This window comes from Nyctibius grandis, chromosome 7, assembly GCF_013368605.1.
Source record: "Nyctibius grandis isolate bNycGra1 chromosome 7, bNycGra1.pri, whole genome shotgun sequence".
In the NCBI taxonomy this organism is placed as follows: domain Eukaryota; kingdom Metazoa; phylum Chordata; class Aves; order Nyctibiiformes; family Nyctibiidae; genus Nyctibius; species Nyctibius grandis.
Window position 1 is genome coordinate 54,420,144 of NC_090664.1, and position 18,114 is coordinate 54,438,257.

The 18,114-nt window shown below is 41.1% G+C and overlaps 1 protein-coding gene across 1 annotated transcript in view; it reads right to left on the reverse strand.

The window, feature by feature from the left end:
• Positions 1-18,114, reverse strand: part of DLEC1 (DLEC1 cilia and flagella associated protein) — a 42,130-nt gene that overhangs the window by 13,432 nt on the left and 10,584 nt on the right. Inside the window, exons 12-25 of the mRNA XM_068405628.1 lie at positions 17,654-17,744; positions 16,566-16,728; positions 14,613-14,805; positions 12,769-12,827; positions 12,064-12,238; positions 10,190-10,283; positions 9,835-9,965; positions 9,373-9,531; positions 7,354-7,493; positions 6,948-7,101; positions 5,347-5,457; positions 2,607-2,737; positions 1,410-1,595; positions 885-946 (exon numbers count right to left, since the gene is read on the reverse strand). Coding sequence (XP_068261729.1) covers positions 885-946; positions 1,410-1,595; positions 2,607-2,737; positions 5,347-5,457; positions 6,948-7,101; positions 7,354-7,493; positions 9,373-9,531; positions 9,835-9,965; positions 10,190-10,283; positions 12,064-12,238; positions 12,769-12,827; positions 14,613-14,805; positions 16,566-16,728; positions 17,654-17,744 — 1,849 coding nt within the window. The remainder of the gene's footprint in view (positions 1-884; positions 947-1,409; positions 1,596-2,606; positions 2,738-5,346; positions 5,458-6,947; positions 7,102-7,353; positions 7,494-9,372; positions 9,532-9,834; positions 9,966-10,189; positions 10,284-12,063; positions 12,239-12,768; positions 12,828-14,612; positions 14,806-16,565; positions 16,729-17,653; positions 17,745-18,114) is intronic.

The window sequence follows — 18,114 nt, forward strand, 5'->3', positions numbered from 1 at the left end:
TGAGAAAAATAAGCTGGAATTTGTGCTAACTGGTTATCATTCTATTAGCAGCTGCCTGTTTACCTCTGCATTCTCTTCAACACAAAGAATGAATTACAAAGAGCGAAACCTTTCCACGTTCTGAGTCACCTAGCCTTCTAAATCAATAAGCTTGCATGGAATCTGTCAGAAAAGCATTTTTCCAATCTTCAGTACTAATTCAATAGCTGAAAAGCTCTCTCTTTGTAACAGATACCAAACACTATGGCAACGTACCAGTATGTCCAAGTTTTATTTTGGATACGGAAGACACATCAACACTTTATAGCATTTTGCTCCCATTTCCCCCCTCCATGGGTCTCATGTGGCTCCAAATATTATTTTTCAGTACAACGCATCAGAAATGATAGATGGGCTGTGCTGTAGCTTTCCACAGTGGGGAAGGTATATAAAAGGGTTTGAGGGAGAAAAGCCTGCTGCAATGGTATTGGAAGACTGTGTAGGACGGAAATAGCCAAACGTTACGCATGTCACCTATACTGTGTGGCAGGAGTGATCCTGCGAGTGAACTATCACCAGAACCACCCTTTTTTTTTTGAACTAATTGTTTTGAGAAGAAGAAGAGGAAAGAGAGAGGGAAAGAAAGAGAGGGGGGGAGAGAAAGGAGTGGTGGGGAGAGAGAAAAAATAAGCAAGGGGGGAAGAGAGAGACTGACCTAATGCTTATGCAATGTGGGCTTTCAAACTCAAGAATGAACTGAGTAACTAAGTCATTTAACAGTGCAGACTTAGCCAGGTACTCCACGAATGAAATGATGCGCCTGACAGGCACATTTAATGCTGAATAGGGTAGTCAGTTGTCTTTTGCCTTCTCTCCACTGAGAGGATTAACAGCTGTTCTCATACCTGACTGTGCTCTTCTGGCTGCATGTTGTGTGACTCTTCTTTTAACCACGTAGCTTGAGGAGCTTGAAAAAATAAAAAAAATCACGATGACATTTCTGTGAAATGAGCAGGACTCTGGTAAAGTACCAGCTCTACCTGACTCCCAAATTAGTAACCATTATAACTTAAAGAAGGAAGTAATATCCTTCAGAGTGAATCGACTTGAGAGTTGTAAGACTCTGTGTCCAATCTAACACAACAGAGCCTCGGCCGGTGTAAACCAGCTTACGTTCATTGGCAACAACAGTGTTTTGCCATTTACACCATCTAAATCTTCCACCCTTGCATTGCAAGCTATTTGTTTCTGCAGGAAACCTCACCAGCAGGTTTCACTACCACAGTCGGAGTAAGAGCTTAAAAAAAACCCCACCAGAGCATTGCAGAAAGTGCATCTCATGATAGAGGCAATGGCACTCTGTCTTGATTTCAGATTTAATCCAGACCTAAATCAGTATTTGAGTCATTGTGCAGAAAAGCAAGACTTACAGGCAGTTTCCTTGTTCTGGAGTAAGTGAATAGCCAGTAAAATACTCAGCTTCTAGTTTGAATGGAGCATTGATTCCAGTGTGATTGGTAAGAATCAGCTGACGCTTTACGATGTCTTTGAATGCAACTTCAGATCCAAAGTCCAAAAGAAGATCACATGGGCTTTGTAAAGTTTGTCTTTCATCACTGTCAGAAAAAGTTACACTAGTATTAAAACATCAGTCTTATTTTCTTATGCCACAGATAATATCAGTAGATTTTAAAACGTGCAATATACAATGTGGTTGTGATGACCAGTGTAAAAGGACGATGCAGCCTATTATTTTTATCATCAGCATTTACTGCTTTTCATTTTTTCACTTCTATCCACATGAGGATTTATTTGGGGTTGAATTTTTATCATGTATAGCATGCCAACCTACCAAATTAAAGCTATTTTTTACTTATAGAAAAATATATAAAGACAAGGATATTCCAAAAGAGGGTAATTATGCTACATATCAGAAGAATAAAATAAATATTGTTCAGATATAACAAGTCAAAGAAAATTCTTTAATATCATGTCTCACAGTACAACAATAAAACTTAATGGTCCAAAATACAGGATCTTGGGTATAGTTCTGTAATTCTAAATTAGCATCTAAGACTTGAATTTGCAAATTTTTGGCATTCCAGAAAATAGTTGTTACTCACAAACATGTGAGTTTGTGAGGTCCCACACTTTGGTTACCAGAGAGAAAGGTAATTTTTCATGCTTTCTATACACAAAAGCATCAAGGCAACCAGCAGGTTACAAGGGCCAGGAGCACAAGGGAGAACAGACACAACACATGAACATGAGTTTCACTGCTGTGCACTTAACTACACACCAATTTGTTGCTCATGAATTAATGAATTCACAGTTGTTAATTTAATTTGTTTCAGCCAAACAATGGTGGGAGTGGAGTAGTGCTCTTCTTCAGTCTTCTCTTGGGCTTATGAAGATGCTGAATTTGGCTAGGGTGGAAACCCAGTACTTTTTCTTCACATAAGCACCTTCAGTGAATTGTCCCAGCACATTTTACTGTCCTTGCTGCCTACAGCAGGAGGAGGAATGAGGTTTACATAGGTAAGTAGGGCTTTTTCCCCTCTCTATTGTATTTTTGGCTTTAGGGAGAAGTAATTTTTGTTCAGTTCAGGGGTAAACCCTTGATTTACCTGGCAACTCCACTGTCACAAGGTACCGAGTAGCTGACATGCAGTCCTTTCACTTCTCCAGAAATGCTCAGAAAGAGGGGTTCAATCATGTCTTCTATGCTACAGGAAAGGGCAAGGTCTTTCAGCTCACCCTGAAAGGAGAAGAGTCAAGTTTCCTCGTGAATGAAGCAAACATCACAGAGGAAAGGCAGCCTCATTGAGAAGTTTACGTAGAAAACATGAATAAACCTCACTGGACTAAGACCAGAACTACAATAGAGTCTTGAAAAATTTCTCTGAGTTGTTTTAAGTGCATTCTCTGCCAGCATCAGATTTGCTTAGAAGGCAGTACCAAAGTAAAAATTTGTGGCTGTTTCTTGGCTTTGTACTCACATCAGTCTATAAGACTAAAATTGCTCTATTAGTGATTTTTCACACACTTTCTATACTGCAAGTGTTGAAGCTCTAAGCATTAATCACTTCTAGTCATGCTCAAATAATCTTCCAAAACCAAGATTTTATTTCTACCTGGGTTTAAAGCAGGACTTGTAAGATGAATTATGTGGCCCAGTTACACCAGTACTCTGGCTAATTCAACACTTTTTTGCCTTATCAATACATGAATTGGTGCATCCTACATAAAATGATAGACTGGGATTCAGCTCCAGATTCAGACTTCTACATGTCACTGTCTAAATATGAGCCTGTATTGGGTTTGCATGGCAAGGTTTTGATGGTTGGGGGGGCAGCTACGGGGTGGCTTCTGTGAGAAGCTGCTAGAAGCTTCCCCTATGTCCGACAGAGCCAATGCCAGCCAGCTCCAAGACAGACCCGCCGCTGGCCAACGCTGAGCCCACCAGCGATGGTGGTAGTGCCTCTGTGATAACATACTTAAGAAGGTGGAGAAAAAAATTGTGCCACACCATTAGCAGTCAGAAGAGACAAGTGAGAATATGTGAGAGAAACACCTCTGCAGGCACCAAAGTCAGTGAAGAAGGAGCGGGAGGAGGTGTTCCAGGTGCCAGAGCAGAGATTCCCCTGCAGCCCATGATGAAGACCATGGTGAGGCAGGCTGTCCCCCTGCAGCCCATGGAGGTCCACAGTGGAGCAGATATCCACCTGCAGCCCATGGAGGACCCCATGCCAGATCAGGTGGATGCCCCAAGGAGGCTGTGACCCCATAGGAAGCCCACACTGCAGCAGGCTCCTGGCAGGACCTGTGGCCCTGTGAAGACAGGAGCCCATGCTGGAGCAGGTTTGCTGGCAGGACCTGTGACTCTGTGGGGGACCCACGCTGGAGCAGTCTGTTCCTGAAGGACTGCACCCCATGGAAGGGACCCATGCTGGAGCAGTTCGTGAAGAACTGCAGCCCGTGGGAAGGGACTCATTGGAGAAGTACATGTAGGACTGTCTCCCATGGGAGGGACCCCACACTGGAGCAGGGGGAGAGTGTAAGGAGCCCTCTCCCTGAGGAGAAGGAAGTGGCAGAGACAATGTGTGATGAACTGACCACAACTGCCATTCCCAGTCCCCCTGCACCGCTCGGAGGGAGGAGGTAGAGAATTCAGGAGTAAAGTTAAGCCTGGGAAGAAGGGAGGGGTGGAGGAAAGGTGTTTTAAGATTTACTTTTTATTTTCTCATTATCCTACACTGATTTTGATTGGTAATAAATTAGAGTAATTTCCCCAAGTCGAGTCTGTTTTGCCTGTGACTGTAATTGGTGAATGATCTCTCCCTGCCTTTATGTCAACCCACGAGCCTTTCGTTATATTTTCTCTTCCCTGTCCAGCTGAGGAAAGGAATGATAGAGAAGCTTTGGTGGGCACCTGGCATCCATCCATGGCCAACCCGCCACAGAGCCCTTGAGTTCATCTATAAAGGTGAACTCCAAATATGAGCGCTGAATCTCCACTGATTCATTAACGGTACTTGGGCATCTAGCTCACCTACGATGCAGGCAGCCTTTCTTGTAGGTGGTTCGGATGGCATTCAGTTCCCCAGCCACATGCAAAAGTGCCCTTTCAGATGTCCAATGTGTCCTGTTGAGCTTCCAGCCTTCCATAAAGAAAGCTCAAGTTTACTGGGATCCTGTGCCACATATGCCAGACATAGATGGGTATCTTCCAGGGCACCTCTTGAACACTGACTTTTAATCAAATAAATGAAACTTAGGTCTCCAGTGACTGTAATGGGAACTAGTACACCACATCTATAGGAAGATCCTTTATTTAGTTGAAGTAAATCAGCTGTTTGAATGGCCCTAGAAGGTCTATGGCTGAATTCCCGAAGTTTGTAAACTCTGCAGTCTACACCCTATGTTGCAGATTCTCAGTCCCATCAGCCCCTTTTAAGTTTTCAAAAATCAAAACGTCATGAACGCAGTTGCACTCAGAAAACCAAATGTATACTATGTATGCCAGTCTGCTACATTTCATTTGGGATAATCCCCAGTGAGGATCTGTATGCTCTAAAAAAAAAGTGATAAGCGTTAAGAGTAATTGAGTAGGCTTTCAAAAAAGAAAGAAAACAAGAACAGCTGGGAAACAAAGAGGCAGGGTAGAGAATTGCACACCATGTGGACTGATTTAATTCTTGCCTTCAACCATGGTTACCTCTAAAGCAAAGCAATTTCAGAGATACTGTATGGAAAAAAAAGAGCATCATGTTTTGTATATAAAAATCCTTCCTTTTGCCAGATGGAAGTGAGATAAGAATGCCAACATTGCTGTTTTGATAAAATTGCATCAGCTTTTAAACTTACCGTGATGTTAGCTGACAGCTCTAGGCAGAATTCTTTTTCTTCATTTGGGCCTATGGTGCCACTGGCTGGGGAGACAGCGGCGGAGCAGAAAGCTGCCTGACTTCCAATGAGCTGCCGAACAGAAGGGACACACATTCAGTTAACTCCTAATTCATTAACACTGGTTCTTTCAGATTTTCTCTTCAGATCAAAGAGAATTCTAAAAACAGAGTTATTCTAAGGTTTAGGGCACTTTCAGGTAGCAACACACACAGTTTGTTGAGGTGAGGCTTGCTTTACAATTGATAAGATCCTCATGTTACATTCATTCTAAATGACTTCAGGTGCCCAACTGAGGCATCTGGGCAGGGAGCAGAGTCACTGTCACAGTGACACAGTCCCTTCCACAGTCACAAGCCTTTCCAGGGTTAAGTCAACCTATCTGATATGGGAGCAGGATCATACAGGTGCCATATTTATCTCCAGTGACTACAGAGGTCACCTACAGAGACACTCCTGGTGTTGGCACCTTCCCTAATTGACTAAATGCACATGGCTTGAAGCCAGGGGTTCAACTTGGTTGCTCACATACAAACATCAGATACCACGTAAAATGCTGTGGATATCCCTCCTAGGCTCCAGCTGTACCAAAACATTTTCCCATAGGTCCTATATCATCCACACACTCAGTTAGGATGTCTTAGGCACCTAAGGACATCTCAGAGGGCACTGAATGCTTTTATGTAGGCAACCGAACTGGATGTCAGAGTAGATCTGAATGACCAAGGCACTGACAGTAGGATTCAGCTTACAGGCTAATTAACCTGATCGTGTGCGTAGTGGGCGTCTACACTCCCATTGTAGCCAACAGACATCCAGTTAGTATGTGCTAGAGAGCATGCTGCAGACCAAAGTAGGTCCATTTTAGGAGGAGCTGAATACTTCTCTGGAGTTCATTGACTGTATAGATGGGGTAGGATTCAGCTGTCTAAACACAGGCCCATAGGGTAGCCAAGCCATACAAGTGTGGCTGGCTGGTGTGACAGGACTTACAAGAGACTGCACTTCTTGAGTGACGCCGGAGGTGAGGAAGAACAATCTACAGCACCCACAACAACACACTAGACATATATATTCTAGTGACTTACTTCCTGCTCAGATTTCCATGGACTGAAAAGAGAGTTCAGACCACAGTTTACATACTGACATTAAATTTAGGGTCCTGATCTATGAGCTGAATCCCACCCAGAAGGTAAAATTTAAGCAAAATTTAGACACAATTCAAAAGCACCATTGTTTCTTTGCTCTACTGAATTAAATACAAACCCTAAACTGCCAAGGTACTGTGTTTAATACTCTGGTAGCTTACATCCTACTTCCCCTCACATCTCTGCCCACTCATTTTCCTGGGGATGATCCACAGACAGTAAGAGCATATTAAAATCAACTAGTAGTTTATCTTTTCAAGGCTGGTCTCAAGATGAAGTCTTGCTCATAAGCCAGTAAACAGGAATCACTACTTAAAGGATAAATCAGAAAAGCTTTTAAGAGTAGTTTGCATTTTGATAGAAACTACAATTTCCATCCCTGCTGTACTCTCCGTCCATTAGAAGTGCATTTACCTTTCCCCATAAGTATTTTGCTGGCAGCAGTGACTGGTTAAAAAGTTTGCTGGTTGCTTTGGCAGGAACTCCAGTATAAATTTCAGTGAATACTAGATGACTAGATATCAGGCACGCTTGGGGGGTCTGAACTTCAACAAAAACAGGAAGATGACTGGAAATAAACACACAGATGGTCTATTGTTATCGTTAATGAAATGTGCCAGACATACAACAGCATGCTGGAAAGAATGATGATTATGTTTGTTTAGCAATATTAGTGATTGGATAGTTCATTGATAGGTTACACAACCCCACTCTGAGTTCCTGCTACATATTTTTGTTTTAGGAGATAAAACTACCTAAAGTGAAACTCACACGTGAATCTCAGGAAAAAACAAAGCAGAATGCCACTTTTCCCCCTTACCTTCCTTCTCCGTTTTCTACCTCTAGTTCTAATACTGTCTGGAGACGCTGGCACAGCAATGATGTGAACTGAACTGACACGCTGCATATACCCAAAGGAGGTATTTCTCCAGCAGATGGCTGAATGGTAAAGGGAGATACCTAGGAGAGGAGAGAGGAAGCAGAAATTTCTTTGATGCCTGCAAAGCAAGTGTAAAATGCTGAAGCCACACAATCTGATTAGGACTTGCATGTCCCTAGTTTTTCCTCAAAGATGTCCTTTCCCTCTGCCCCGGAGTCCCACCTGGGTTGAGTTCAGTAAGTACAGTGCTAGCTTTGTGAAAACCTGTTTAGACAAGGAGGCAGGACTTTGCTTCTATGGGGACAGCTAATAAAAAGGCAACGACCTAAGAGAAGGGTAGTCAGAGCCAAGGTCATACCAGGGATGCCTGTGCTTGGAGTGAGGGGGAATGTGAAGGAGAAGCAGTCAACAGCAGTAGCAGCGTCTTCTCCCAAGGGGAGGGGGTGAGCAGCAGCTCTGCAAGGTGCCACAAACTCAGGAGATTCTCGGACAGAAGGTTGAGAAAGGAGGGCTGGAGGAGTGAATCAGAAAGAGCACAAGTGTGGTGTGGTGGCTGGAGAAGTTCAGGAAAGAAAAGGGGTAGCTCTTATGCAGGAGGAATGGAGCACTTGATCTATGATCTTCCCTGGGATATGAATGGGTTCTGGGGTTACAGATTCAAGAGATTAAGTCTAAAATCTCTCTGGGGTTCTGGGAATTGTTGGGAATGGCAGGGGACGAAGGAATAACAGTGAGAAGTAAGGGCTTGCAGACTGTGAGGACAGGATGTCCTCCAGGGCACCCCTATCCCTAATCAGGCACTTCTGATTATAATTGTTCTGAGGGAAAAGGGATAGACATACACACACACAACTGTTTGGCAAGGCTGCCATAACCACCACTCATAAATCTTTTCTTTTTGCCCTCAGCTTTCACCCAAAGTTGGTGAGGTATCTACATGGTATGAAGAAAACAGAGCTCAAGAACTCATAGGGGTACAGTAAAACTTCTCGCAGGGTTCCATCTCCTGATGGTCAATGGAAAGCTCCTGCTTAACATGCTCCTCTCTCTGTTGCAAAACTGACAGTCTGGCCAGAAAACAGAACATCAGAACAGCATTTAGACCAATTTTGCCATGAAAAAAGTGAACTCAATTCCGTGAATGGGTAATTATGTAAAGAGCCCTACAGGCAGAATTTGGCCTTTCATTACAACAAAAAGCACTTACCCCAGAGTCCGGATTTCCTCACTTCCCTTTAATGCATAACACCAAGGAGAAATCTAGCTACAAAGCCCACTGTGTGCCACAAATAGTAAAAATAAGTGTTTTGTCTTTTTTTTTTTTAAAAAAAAATTTAAGAATATGTGATGGTCTGCAGATAGCAGCTCTCACTCAATCCTTTGCCGTCAGTATTACCTCCAAGCTGCTTTAGTTACTTCATATGAAATGATGGAATGAGCTCTGAAGTAAAAGACTGGAGTGGACTGCATTTGACACATCACAGCCTACATAATATTAAACAACAGTTTTAATAGTCATTGTGGTAAGAAGCCATTTTGGGAGACACCTGCATGTTTCAAAGCTATTATTTAAAGCCAAAAGACCCAATTCAGTAGGTACTGAGATTCTTGTCCAAAATGCTGATGTGGGTGCATGGGGGGAGTGTTTAGCAGCCTCAGGTCTGATAAAACCTTGCCTCCTTATTTAGATCAGCAGCAGATGAAATTACTGTCATACAGTAAATACTTCATGTCTCTGGATCAGGCTCACAGGGGATTTGTAATAAATGGAAACAGAAAAATTGCAAAGAAGCATTTGATCTCAAAAGAACTTGTGCACTTCTGGAACTGTGCAGAACCAGTTTCACAAGAAGTCACAGAAATTAGAACTTATTGATATCTGGAATGAACAGTAGAAGTCCTCAGCATAAGGAAGAAATAGCTAAAGAGGGAGCATAGCCAGCTACAGCAGTGACTTACCTCTTCATTCCTTTCAGCTAGACAAACCTGGCTTTCTTGCATTCTCCATCGTGCTGGCAGCTGACACAGGTTTTTGATGTCAAAGGTTCTGAACACACTCTCACCCTGCTTAAGCAAACCTAAGTGGAGTGATGGAACATCAATACAAAGAAGTGGACCCTGGGACACCAGGAAACAGATGTCAGAATGGACACTTCTGCCAAAACTGCCTAATTAAGCAGCATACATTAGCTAAGATTAATGTTCAATTTCACAGAGAATACCAGAAAGCAAATGCATTGCATCTAATACAGAAAAAATCTTATTGTCATGGGAGTATCAACATTGACTCAATAGACAGCAAAAATACCTCCTGTTTGTAACTGCTTTAGATTTGTCAGGCTTTTAAGAGGCAAAAAGCTTTAAATGGACAATAGCCAGGCCCCACAGCTAATCATCCCGCAACACTGAACTGTTCCTTACCTTAAAAGCAGCCTCAACATGCAGTATAACTGGCTCTGGGCAGCGTTCAATATTACACTGCAGGTTATGGCTGATGCACCCAGGTTTGCTTCCAGTAATTGTCAGTTGAAATTCACAGCATTTATTCATATCTAGAAAAGAAAAATTCAGGGTCCTGTCTCACCATTTTGCAAAGAAACCACCTGCTGTGAGCCTGTTACTGTAACTCCTGGAACCAAATTAAGTCTCCTGTTGGCTGGGGATCAGGTCTTCTTTCGTAGCTTTCATTATGGTGCTCCGTGACTTTTCTCTTCCACTCATACCAGTTTAAATATTTCTATCATTAACTGATGCTTGCAAGTCACAGAAACTTTACCTATGATGCCAGTATGAGGTTCAACTTCCATGATGTCACAGGGAACGATTTTCTCCCATGTGTACTTGACCAATGATTTGCTGTTATTCCACATCTAAAACAATTAAAATCAAAGAGACAATTAATGCACTTGAAGCTTTCATAGCAACAAGCCAATTTGCTGAGAGCACTGATGCACTGCAAACTAAGTATTGCAAGTCTTACATCACATGCTTTGCAAACTCTAACCATACCCTGATCACCACTAAATATTACAACCTACTAACATACCTTGAAACTAGCTACAACATCCTGTATCTTCAGCTGAATCTTGAAATAAATTGAGCACGGTAAGAGTGCAAAGGCACAGAACTTCATCTAACCTCTGACTTGAACAGTATTAACCCACTACCACACACTAACTACAGTTATTTTCATGATAATGCTGTGTCCTCCCTTTCCTTTCTCCTCTGTGATATAAAACAAGGACAAGAAGTGGGATTCACCTGATGGGATTTCAGGTGTCTGCAAAACAGATGCAAGAGCTACACCTGACCTCACCTCCTAGGATTCTCTGAAAATAAAGCCAATTAGAGAGTGATGGGAGCAATTCCTCCGACCTATTTTAGCCTATAGGATGAGATGAATCACTCCCTGGTTGCTGCCAACGAGATCTCTGAGGACTGTAACGAAAGCTTAGCACAGGCAGCTCAGATGTGGAGATTTATGCTGTGCTGAAAGCACTACATTTAGTCAGATTATATATTATTTAACACAGTGGCTATCTTCACACAGGTGAAGGTGTTTTCTGAAATTTGAAGGCAATCCCCTAACCATTCTTTCCAAGAACATTATCACATTTGAAGCCTTTTAAACTTTTTCCCCATTTTTAAAAAATGTTACGAACTTTCAAAGCTTAAACTTCAAATCCTTGTTTTGAGAGCAGCCTTTTTTTACCAAAGGATTTATTTGTGAGGGAGATGTAAGCTCTTGTGATCTTTGGCCTGCTCTTCAGATCTATTCAGACATTATTTCTTAACTACAGAAAATAACTTTGTTCTCTGAAGCACAATTATCTTTAAGCACAGTTCAAGTTCTTATCTTTTTAAGACTAAATATTTGGAAACTGTGAGGAATGTCATTATGTCATCAGTAAGCAACTTAATTACCTATACCACACGTGTAGCTATACTGGATTACTGGAAAGTATGAAATGGCTGTCTTAAGCTGAAAAAGAACTTCTAGGAAGAGAAAGCATAAAACTAAACACTGATTAGCAGTATCTTTAGGGAAAAATGGAAAGACCATTAACTGGGAAATGTCTTCCTGCCTGGCTCTTGCTAAGAGGCCTATTTTTCCAAAGTTAGTCTAAGATCAGAAGGATCCTGATCTATAGTGAAGAGGACGCTGAGGGGACAGTTGCAGCAGTCTGTCCCATAATGGTCAAACCGAAATTATCAGAACCTGCAGGAAAGAATAAGGTCTAGTAAGCTGCAGTATGTGTGACTTCTGTCGCTCTTCTGTGCTTGCTGTAGTCCTTTGATTAAACCACTTCTCTTATGAAGTAATTAATCATCCATTGGCTATTCCTTCCACCTGGAAAACTTTTACACTACAGGAGCGACAAAGTGATAAGCAACAGGCTAGTGACCCAGAAAAACATTTAGAAGGGTAAAACACTGTGGTATTAAATTTGAGAGATGAAAAAAGAACAAAGCCTGCTGCCTGGAGTGTAGGGCTAAGGAGGCTTGCTAGGGGATTTCAGTACAGACCCTCCTGGAGTCACGGCCTCATTTAAGAAAATCTAAAATAACATGGATCATCTGGTATCTTCTAATACACCTATGACATCCAGTGATAGCACATGGTAACAATGAAGTCAAAAGCAAACAAACCTTAAATGTTTTTCTGACATTTACACCAATAAAATTTTCTCCAGGGATAATAATGGCATATGGTTCCAGAAGAAGCTGAAACGGTTCTGTTGATCCTTTAACTTCTATTTCCAGTGCTATTACATCCTTTCCTTTGTATTCTGGGATGTTTTGAAGCATCCTCTCTTTTACTAAACTGTGGGAGGAAATATGGTACAATTATTAAGCAATTTAAACTGGTGTTTAAACTGGATACCATCTTGTAATTGCCAGATCAAGACTGAAAATCATCAAAAGTTTCTCAGCTACAGACTGCCAGTGTGCAACTAGCTCAGGTTGGGGACAATTAAAAACTGGAAAACTTCCAGTGGTTCTTTAAAGTACTCCAGTCGTCCCAGTCTGTTCACGAACAAGTATGTAAGTCATAGACTGCTGTGACAAACAGTAATAACAGGAAAACCTGCTGGAAATCTCAGCAGAAAACCTGAGAAATGAACAGACAAAATGACAGTAGTATCTTAGCTAGGGCTAAGGCATATTTTCAGATATGGAACTTCAGGGAAGTTCACAGAGACACTTTTTGCTGCTATTAGTTGTGCAGATAAAATCCTTTATAATTGTCAGTCCATTATCACTAGAAAGATAACAAATCCCAGTAATGTAATGTAATAGCATAGCTAAAATGGGGCTACACATCTTACTGGGAAATACTGTTTCTCAGCTTACCAAGGAGATTCTGGGATGTCCCTCAGTACCATCTGAATCACTCTGTGGTAACTCTTCAGCTACACAGATGAAGAAGGAGAGGATTTAATGTCTAGTAATCAGTTATGTTGAGGATTAGAAAAAGATGAAAAAGTAGTTTACATTTAAAGGATGAACTATCATCATCCGAGTACTAAGCTCTGATAAACAATATTCAAACTCTAGAGTTACTAAAAGAAAACATGTTTGACTGCAAAATATGAAGCCAGATTCTGATCTCATGGTGTATGGTTCCAAGAAAAATACTCATTTTTGTCATGCCTGTTATTATTTCCCTAGTATATTGCATACTACACACACGCATCTGCAAAGGCTCCCCAAATTAAGATCAGTACTGCTGTACTAACTTAAAGTTTCTTCTAAGCGCTCCAGGGTATTTAGCTTAATTGACCATCAGTCTGATTTTGAGTAAGAAACACTACTTTTCCGTCATGGGAAAAGAGGATGCCTTCTCTATTCTAATGGGGGGGAAAAAAAGGAAACACAGAAGCAGGCATTAAATCTGGAGGGCTTTGCAAAAAATTCATTTGTTTGTAGAGAGATATTAATTTAAGTGTATATGTTAATTCAATATATTTTTCCATTAATTAATTAAAGTATTTTAAAAAAACAGTTTATCTTCCACACTGATTTCAGGTATTCCTATGTCTGTCAATCACCACAGCACGGGATATTCCCACTCTTGGGCTTACTTTGGATTGAGTTTCTTTAAATACAATGAGCTCATGCTCCTTATTTACAGAGACAGCAGAGCAGAAACTAAGACAACAGTTGCTAGTACAGCCACATTCAAACATCATTTCACTCCTCTTTATCCACAGCTGTATACCATCATTTCTCTGCCAAAGGATACTACTAGTCCCTTAATTTACCACACAGCTGTTCATAGGACCCATTTTAGCCCAAAAAAAAGCTACAGCTGGAAACAGTTTAAATAGTCACTGTTTCCTACCCAAACTTGTTTAGGCTGCAGTAGGTATGGGGCACATCCCCAAAGCAGCTTACTCAGCAGATGAGAAATTGGAGCGAGTCCAGAAGAGGGCCATGAAGATGATCAGAGGGCTGAAGAACCTCTCCTATGAAGACAGGCTGAGAGAGTTGGGGCTGTTTAGCCTGGAAGAGAGAAGGCTCCAGGGAGACCTTCTAGCACCTTCCAGTACCTGAAGGGGCTACAGGAAAGTGGGAGAGGGACTTTTTACAAGGGCGTGGAGTGACAGGATGAGGGGTAACGGTTTTAAACTGGAAGAGGGGAGATTTAGATTAGATATTAGGAAGAAATTCTTTGCTGTGAGGGTGGTGAGACACTGGAACAGGTTGCCCAGAGAAGCTGTGGCTGCCCCCTCCCTGGCAGTGTTCAAGGCCAGGTTGGATGGGGCTTGGAGCAACCTACTCTAGTGGAAGGTGTCCCTGCCCGTGGCAGGGCGGTTGGAACTAGATGATCTTTGGGGTCCCTTCCAACCCAAACCATTCTATGAAGGGTCAGGAGATTGTGGAGAAGCTGGTAATGTGAGAGTGATAACTTTACCAGCCAGCACAGCTGTAGCTACATGGATGTGTCCAAAGTTTCACTGTAAAATTAATTGTGTCCAATCAGTACCAGAAATGACATGAGATCAGAAACTGCCTCACATTTTGCAGTCAAAACATGTTTTCTTTTAGTAACTTTCTACATTTTGAACACTGTTTATCAGAGCATAGTACCAGCTAATTAAATTTAATTCAGAAAGCTGCACAGCAAGGATTTTATGACTTGCATAAAAATACACAGCTGGAGTTTGTAGATAGGAAGGAATTACAAGCCATACCTCCTGTGGAGCGTAAGTGAGAATAAACTCATGATCAGCACGGGGAAGCAAAACTCCCTGTTCAGGATTTAGGGAGAAGGCTGATGCTGTGTCTTGACTGTATTTGAGCTTCACGAAGTATGAGGTTTCTTCTGGTATTAATGATTTCAGATTAGGCCTTATTATCTGCCAGTAGAAAGGAAGTTCTACATGGCTGCAAAGAGATCAATAAACAACAAAAAGCTATAATTAAAAAAATTAGACATTTTTGAGTAAGATATTGGGAGAAAATTTTCAGTTCCTTTTTCCATGTAGGGAATTCCTCTCCTTAAAAATTAAAAGGATTAGACTTACCAGTCTTTGTGAGCTACAAAGCTGATGAGACAGCGTAGAGTCAGAGTATATAAATTGTACAAAGAACATGCTAATATATGGAAGTAAATTATATAAATATGCAAGATATGTTAATACTGTCTTGACTTATTTAACTTGTCATGTAATGCAACTTTTAGGCAACTCTACAATTCTTCTTTCAAGAATCTGACATCAACAGGACTGTTCCTGCTGATATCAGTATGTTTGCATTGGATCACTGCTGATGATCTACAAAACATTCTGAATTTAATCCAAGTGCAAGCCATGTTCTTTAACATGTCAACAAACACAGGGGCTCTAGCTAAGATTATAGCAATGGCTCTGCAATATTGTTTGTAATCCAGAAAAGGTTGTTTAACCAGATTGCTTCAGCAGAAGTGTATTCCATGGAATGTGTCCGTGGGTTTTAAAACCTTGCTCATGCTGACCTCAAAAACTTTGCCTTACTAAGGGGAGGAAGGACACTGGAATTTCAAAGTCAGTGTCAATGACAAAACTGAACTAGGACAATTACTTGTATCACTTTCTATAGCAGTAGAATGTTTTCCCAGCTTTGTTTCATACAAATGCTGACACCAGACATGCAGGGGCTGCTGCCATGATTATTACACAGAGAAAATGGGGAAATTGGCATAGTCACATCCTCCGTCAGTTTACAGTATCCACTTCACTGAATCACACTTTCTATACGCACACAGCATTCTGTTCTGGCATTATGCATGCGTGGTTTCCAGGCCACAGAACAAACTTCCAGAAATTCACTGTAGCAAGTTGCAATTTACATTAATGTATCTAAAACCAGCACTGACCTCCTCACTGCTTTGATGGTCTGTAGCCTCTAACTACTGCAGGCATGCACCTTACTGTTCTTCTATTATTGCCTGACTGATTCTGAGCAAAATCAGAGTGCCACTTGTTCAGTACAATGTAATTGTATGTAGGGACATATTCCTTAACTTTAAAATAGAGTTTATATTTAAATCTATTAGGACTCAACGTTAAAAATCATGTGAAAGTGTTAATATGAGCTAGTTACATTGGGCTCCCATTTTAATCAGTGGAGATCCAGGATACGTTATGTCTTGTTCTATGGGAGATGTCTACAGTCAGAATTGCATCCTTAGAAGCATCTATGCATTAGATCCTTAGAAGCATCTATTTCCCTGCACTATGAAAGGAAAAGAGTACAGGCTGCTTAGCTCAGTTGCAGAAGTATACATTGTAGACATGTAAAGTTAGATAAACCTCATCTGGATGACCCTGTTAAATATTTCCTGCAACTATCCATATTTATGAATCTCTTTGAGTTGTAGATTTATCCATACTGAGGCAAATATATTGACCTTGGCCTTGTATGAACCTAATGGTATGGCTAATCATTGCCATAGTGTTTCATCTATATATAACGTTCCTGCTCTTACAAGCTTATCCTTGAACCTTAATTACTAAACAATGGCACAAAAAGAAGCAAGGCTTCTGCACAAAGGTTATCAAGTGCATGAAAGTTTCTCCAGCTTGAGAGAGTATGGTATCACAAATGAGATCCCTACCAGTATGTTCAGACTGCAGAGCATTATTCTATTAATAGCAGCTACGTACGTAGAATTTCTTATAACCAGTTTCTTCTCCTCGGTGGTGTGTGGGTTTTGGGGGTCAAATTGTATGAGATGCCGTGCTGTTACATCAGTAACTTCACTGGGTTCAGGTTTGCTTTCTCCACCCGTGACGAACAAAAGCTCCAGAGCTACCAGCTGTCCAAGTCCTTGAAGAAATAAGTAGGTATTACTGTTTACTGTCTGGCTATTAACATTGTTCATATTACTCATTAACAGCAAGTGCCAGCAACGGCCATTATTGATTATATCTGGTGTTTCCTCAAGTTTCAGAACTCCAACGTGTTAATTGTACAATATTTTCCTGATGTTATTTGTTGATCAACATATATCAATAGAGATCTTCTCTTCATGAATTTAACAGATTTGGATTTCAGTGGCCACAGCATTGTTTCACTGAAGTGAGCAGGGTGTTTGCAATGGTTTATAATGTGGCTCCCAGATGTTTTGAGCAGTATATTAAAATAAAAACAAGCAGCAAATGCACTACTAAAAAAATCCAAAAGAAATACCTGTAATAAAGTCATTACATAGAGTACAAGTCAAGCCTAATATTATAGCACTCACAATTACATTACAGGACAAGCACTAACATTTACAAGAATTTCAACTGGTTTCATTAGCTAATCCAAAGACTGCCTATCTCTCCTGAATACCCTAATCCAAGATGTACCCCAGATTTGCTTCACACCCGAATGTATTTCTGCCCTGTTGAAACTGATGTTTTATAGTTTGTGATATATATCTTATTGATACAAAAGCCTAGGAAATTAATCATGCCTGACTACAGGTGTTCTTTTCTGCTACTTGATGACATTTTACATTTGGAGTTTTGGCTGCAGTGGGTTATGAGCTCAGTGCTTTCTGAATCCCATGTATTTCATGCACTGGGATGGAACAGTAATAATAATAATAAAAAAAATCCTTAGCATTTAACACCATCAGGGGACAAAGTATTTGCTTAATCCAATGACATAAAATCTTACCATCACTTCAAGCCATCAACCACCACTCACGTTATTTTAATATCTACAGTGTTAGAAACACAATCTGTGAAAGGTGTTAGAAACAAACCTGTGACTGTAACATCACTGACTTGGCGATTGTCCCAAACGATGGTGTATGTTTCCTGTGAGACTTCTGGAGAAGAAGGGAAAAACACTACCTGAAAGAGAGAAGTGAAATAGCAATGTCTGCAACTGAATTCTCTCCAGGAAGTAATAAACTTCAATTCATAAATGTTCACTAAAGGACAGTTCTAGTGATTAGTAATTAAATCTTACATTTACAAGAAACAGACAGTGCCACATTCCCTTAAGACCACAAAGAAATAGGTGTTTTCTGGGTCACTACATGTGTCTATCTGGTTGGTCACCAGAGGCTGTCTTTGTAGTCACTGGAGATACGGGCAGTCTACTGGGTTAGTTGCATGAATTGCACCCCAGAATCAGATCTGCCCTCAGTCAGTTACTGAGCAACGCCACTGCTGCCTGTCAAGCTACAACAGTGTGAGCAGGGCCAGCTGCTGTGGCCTT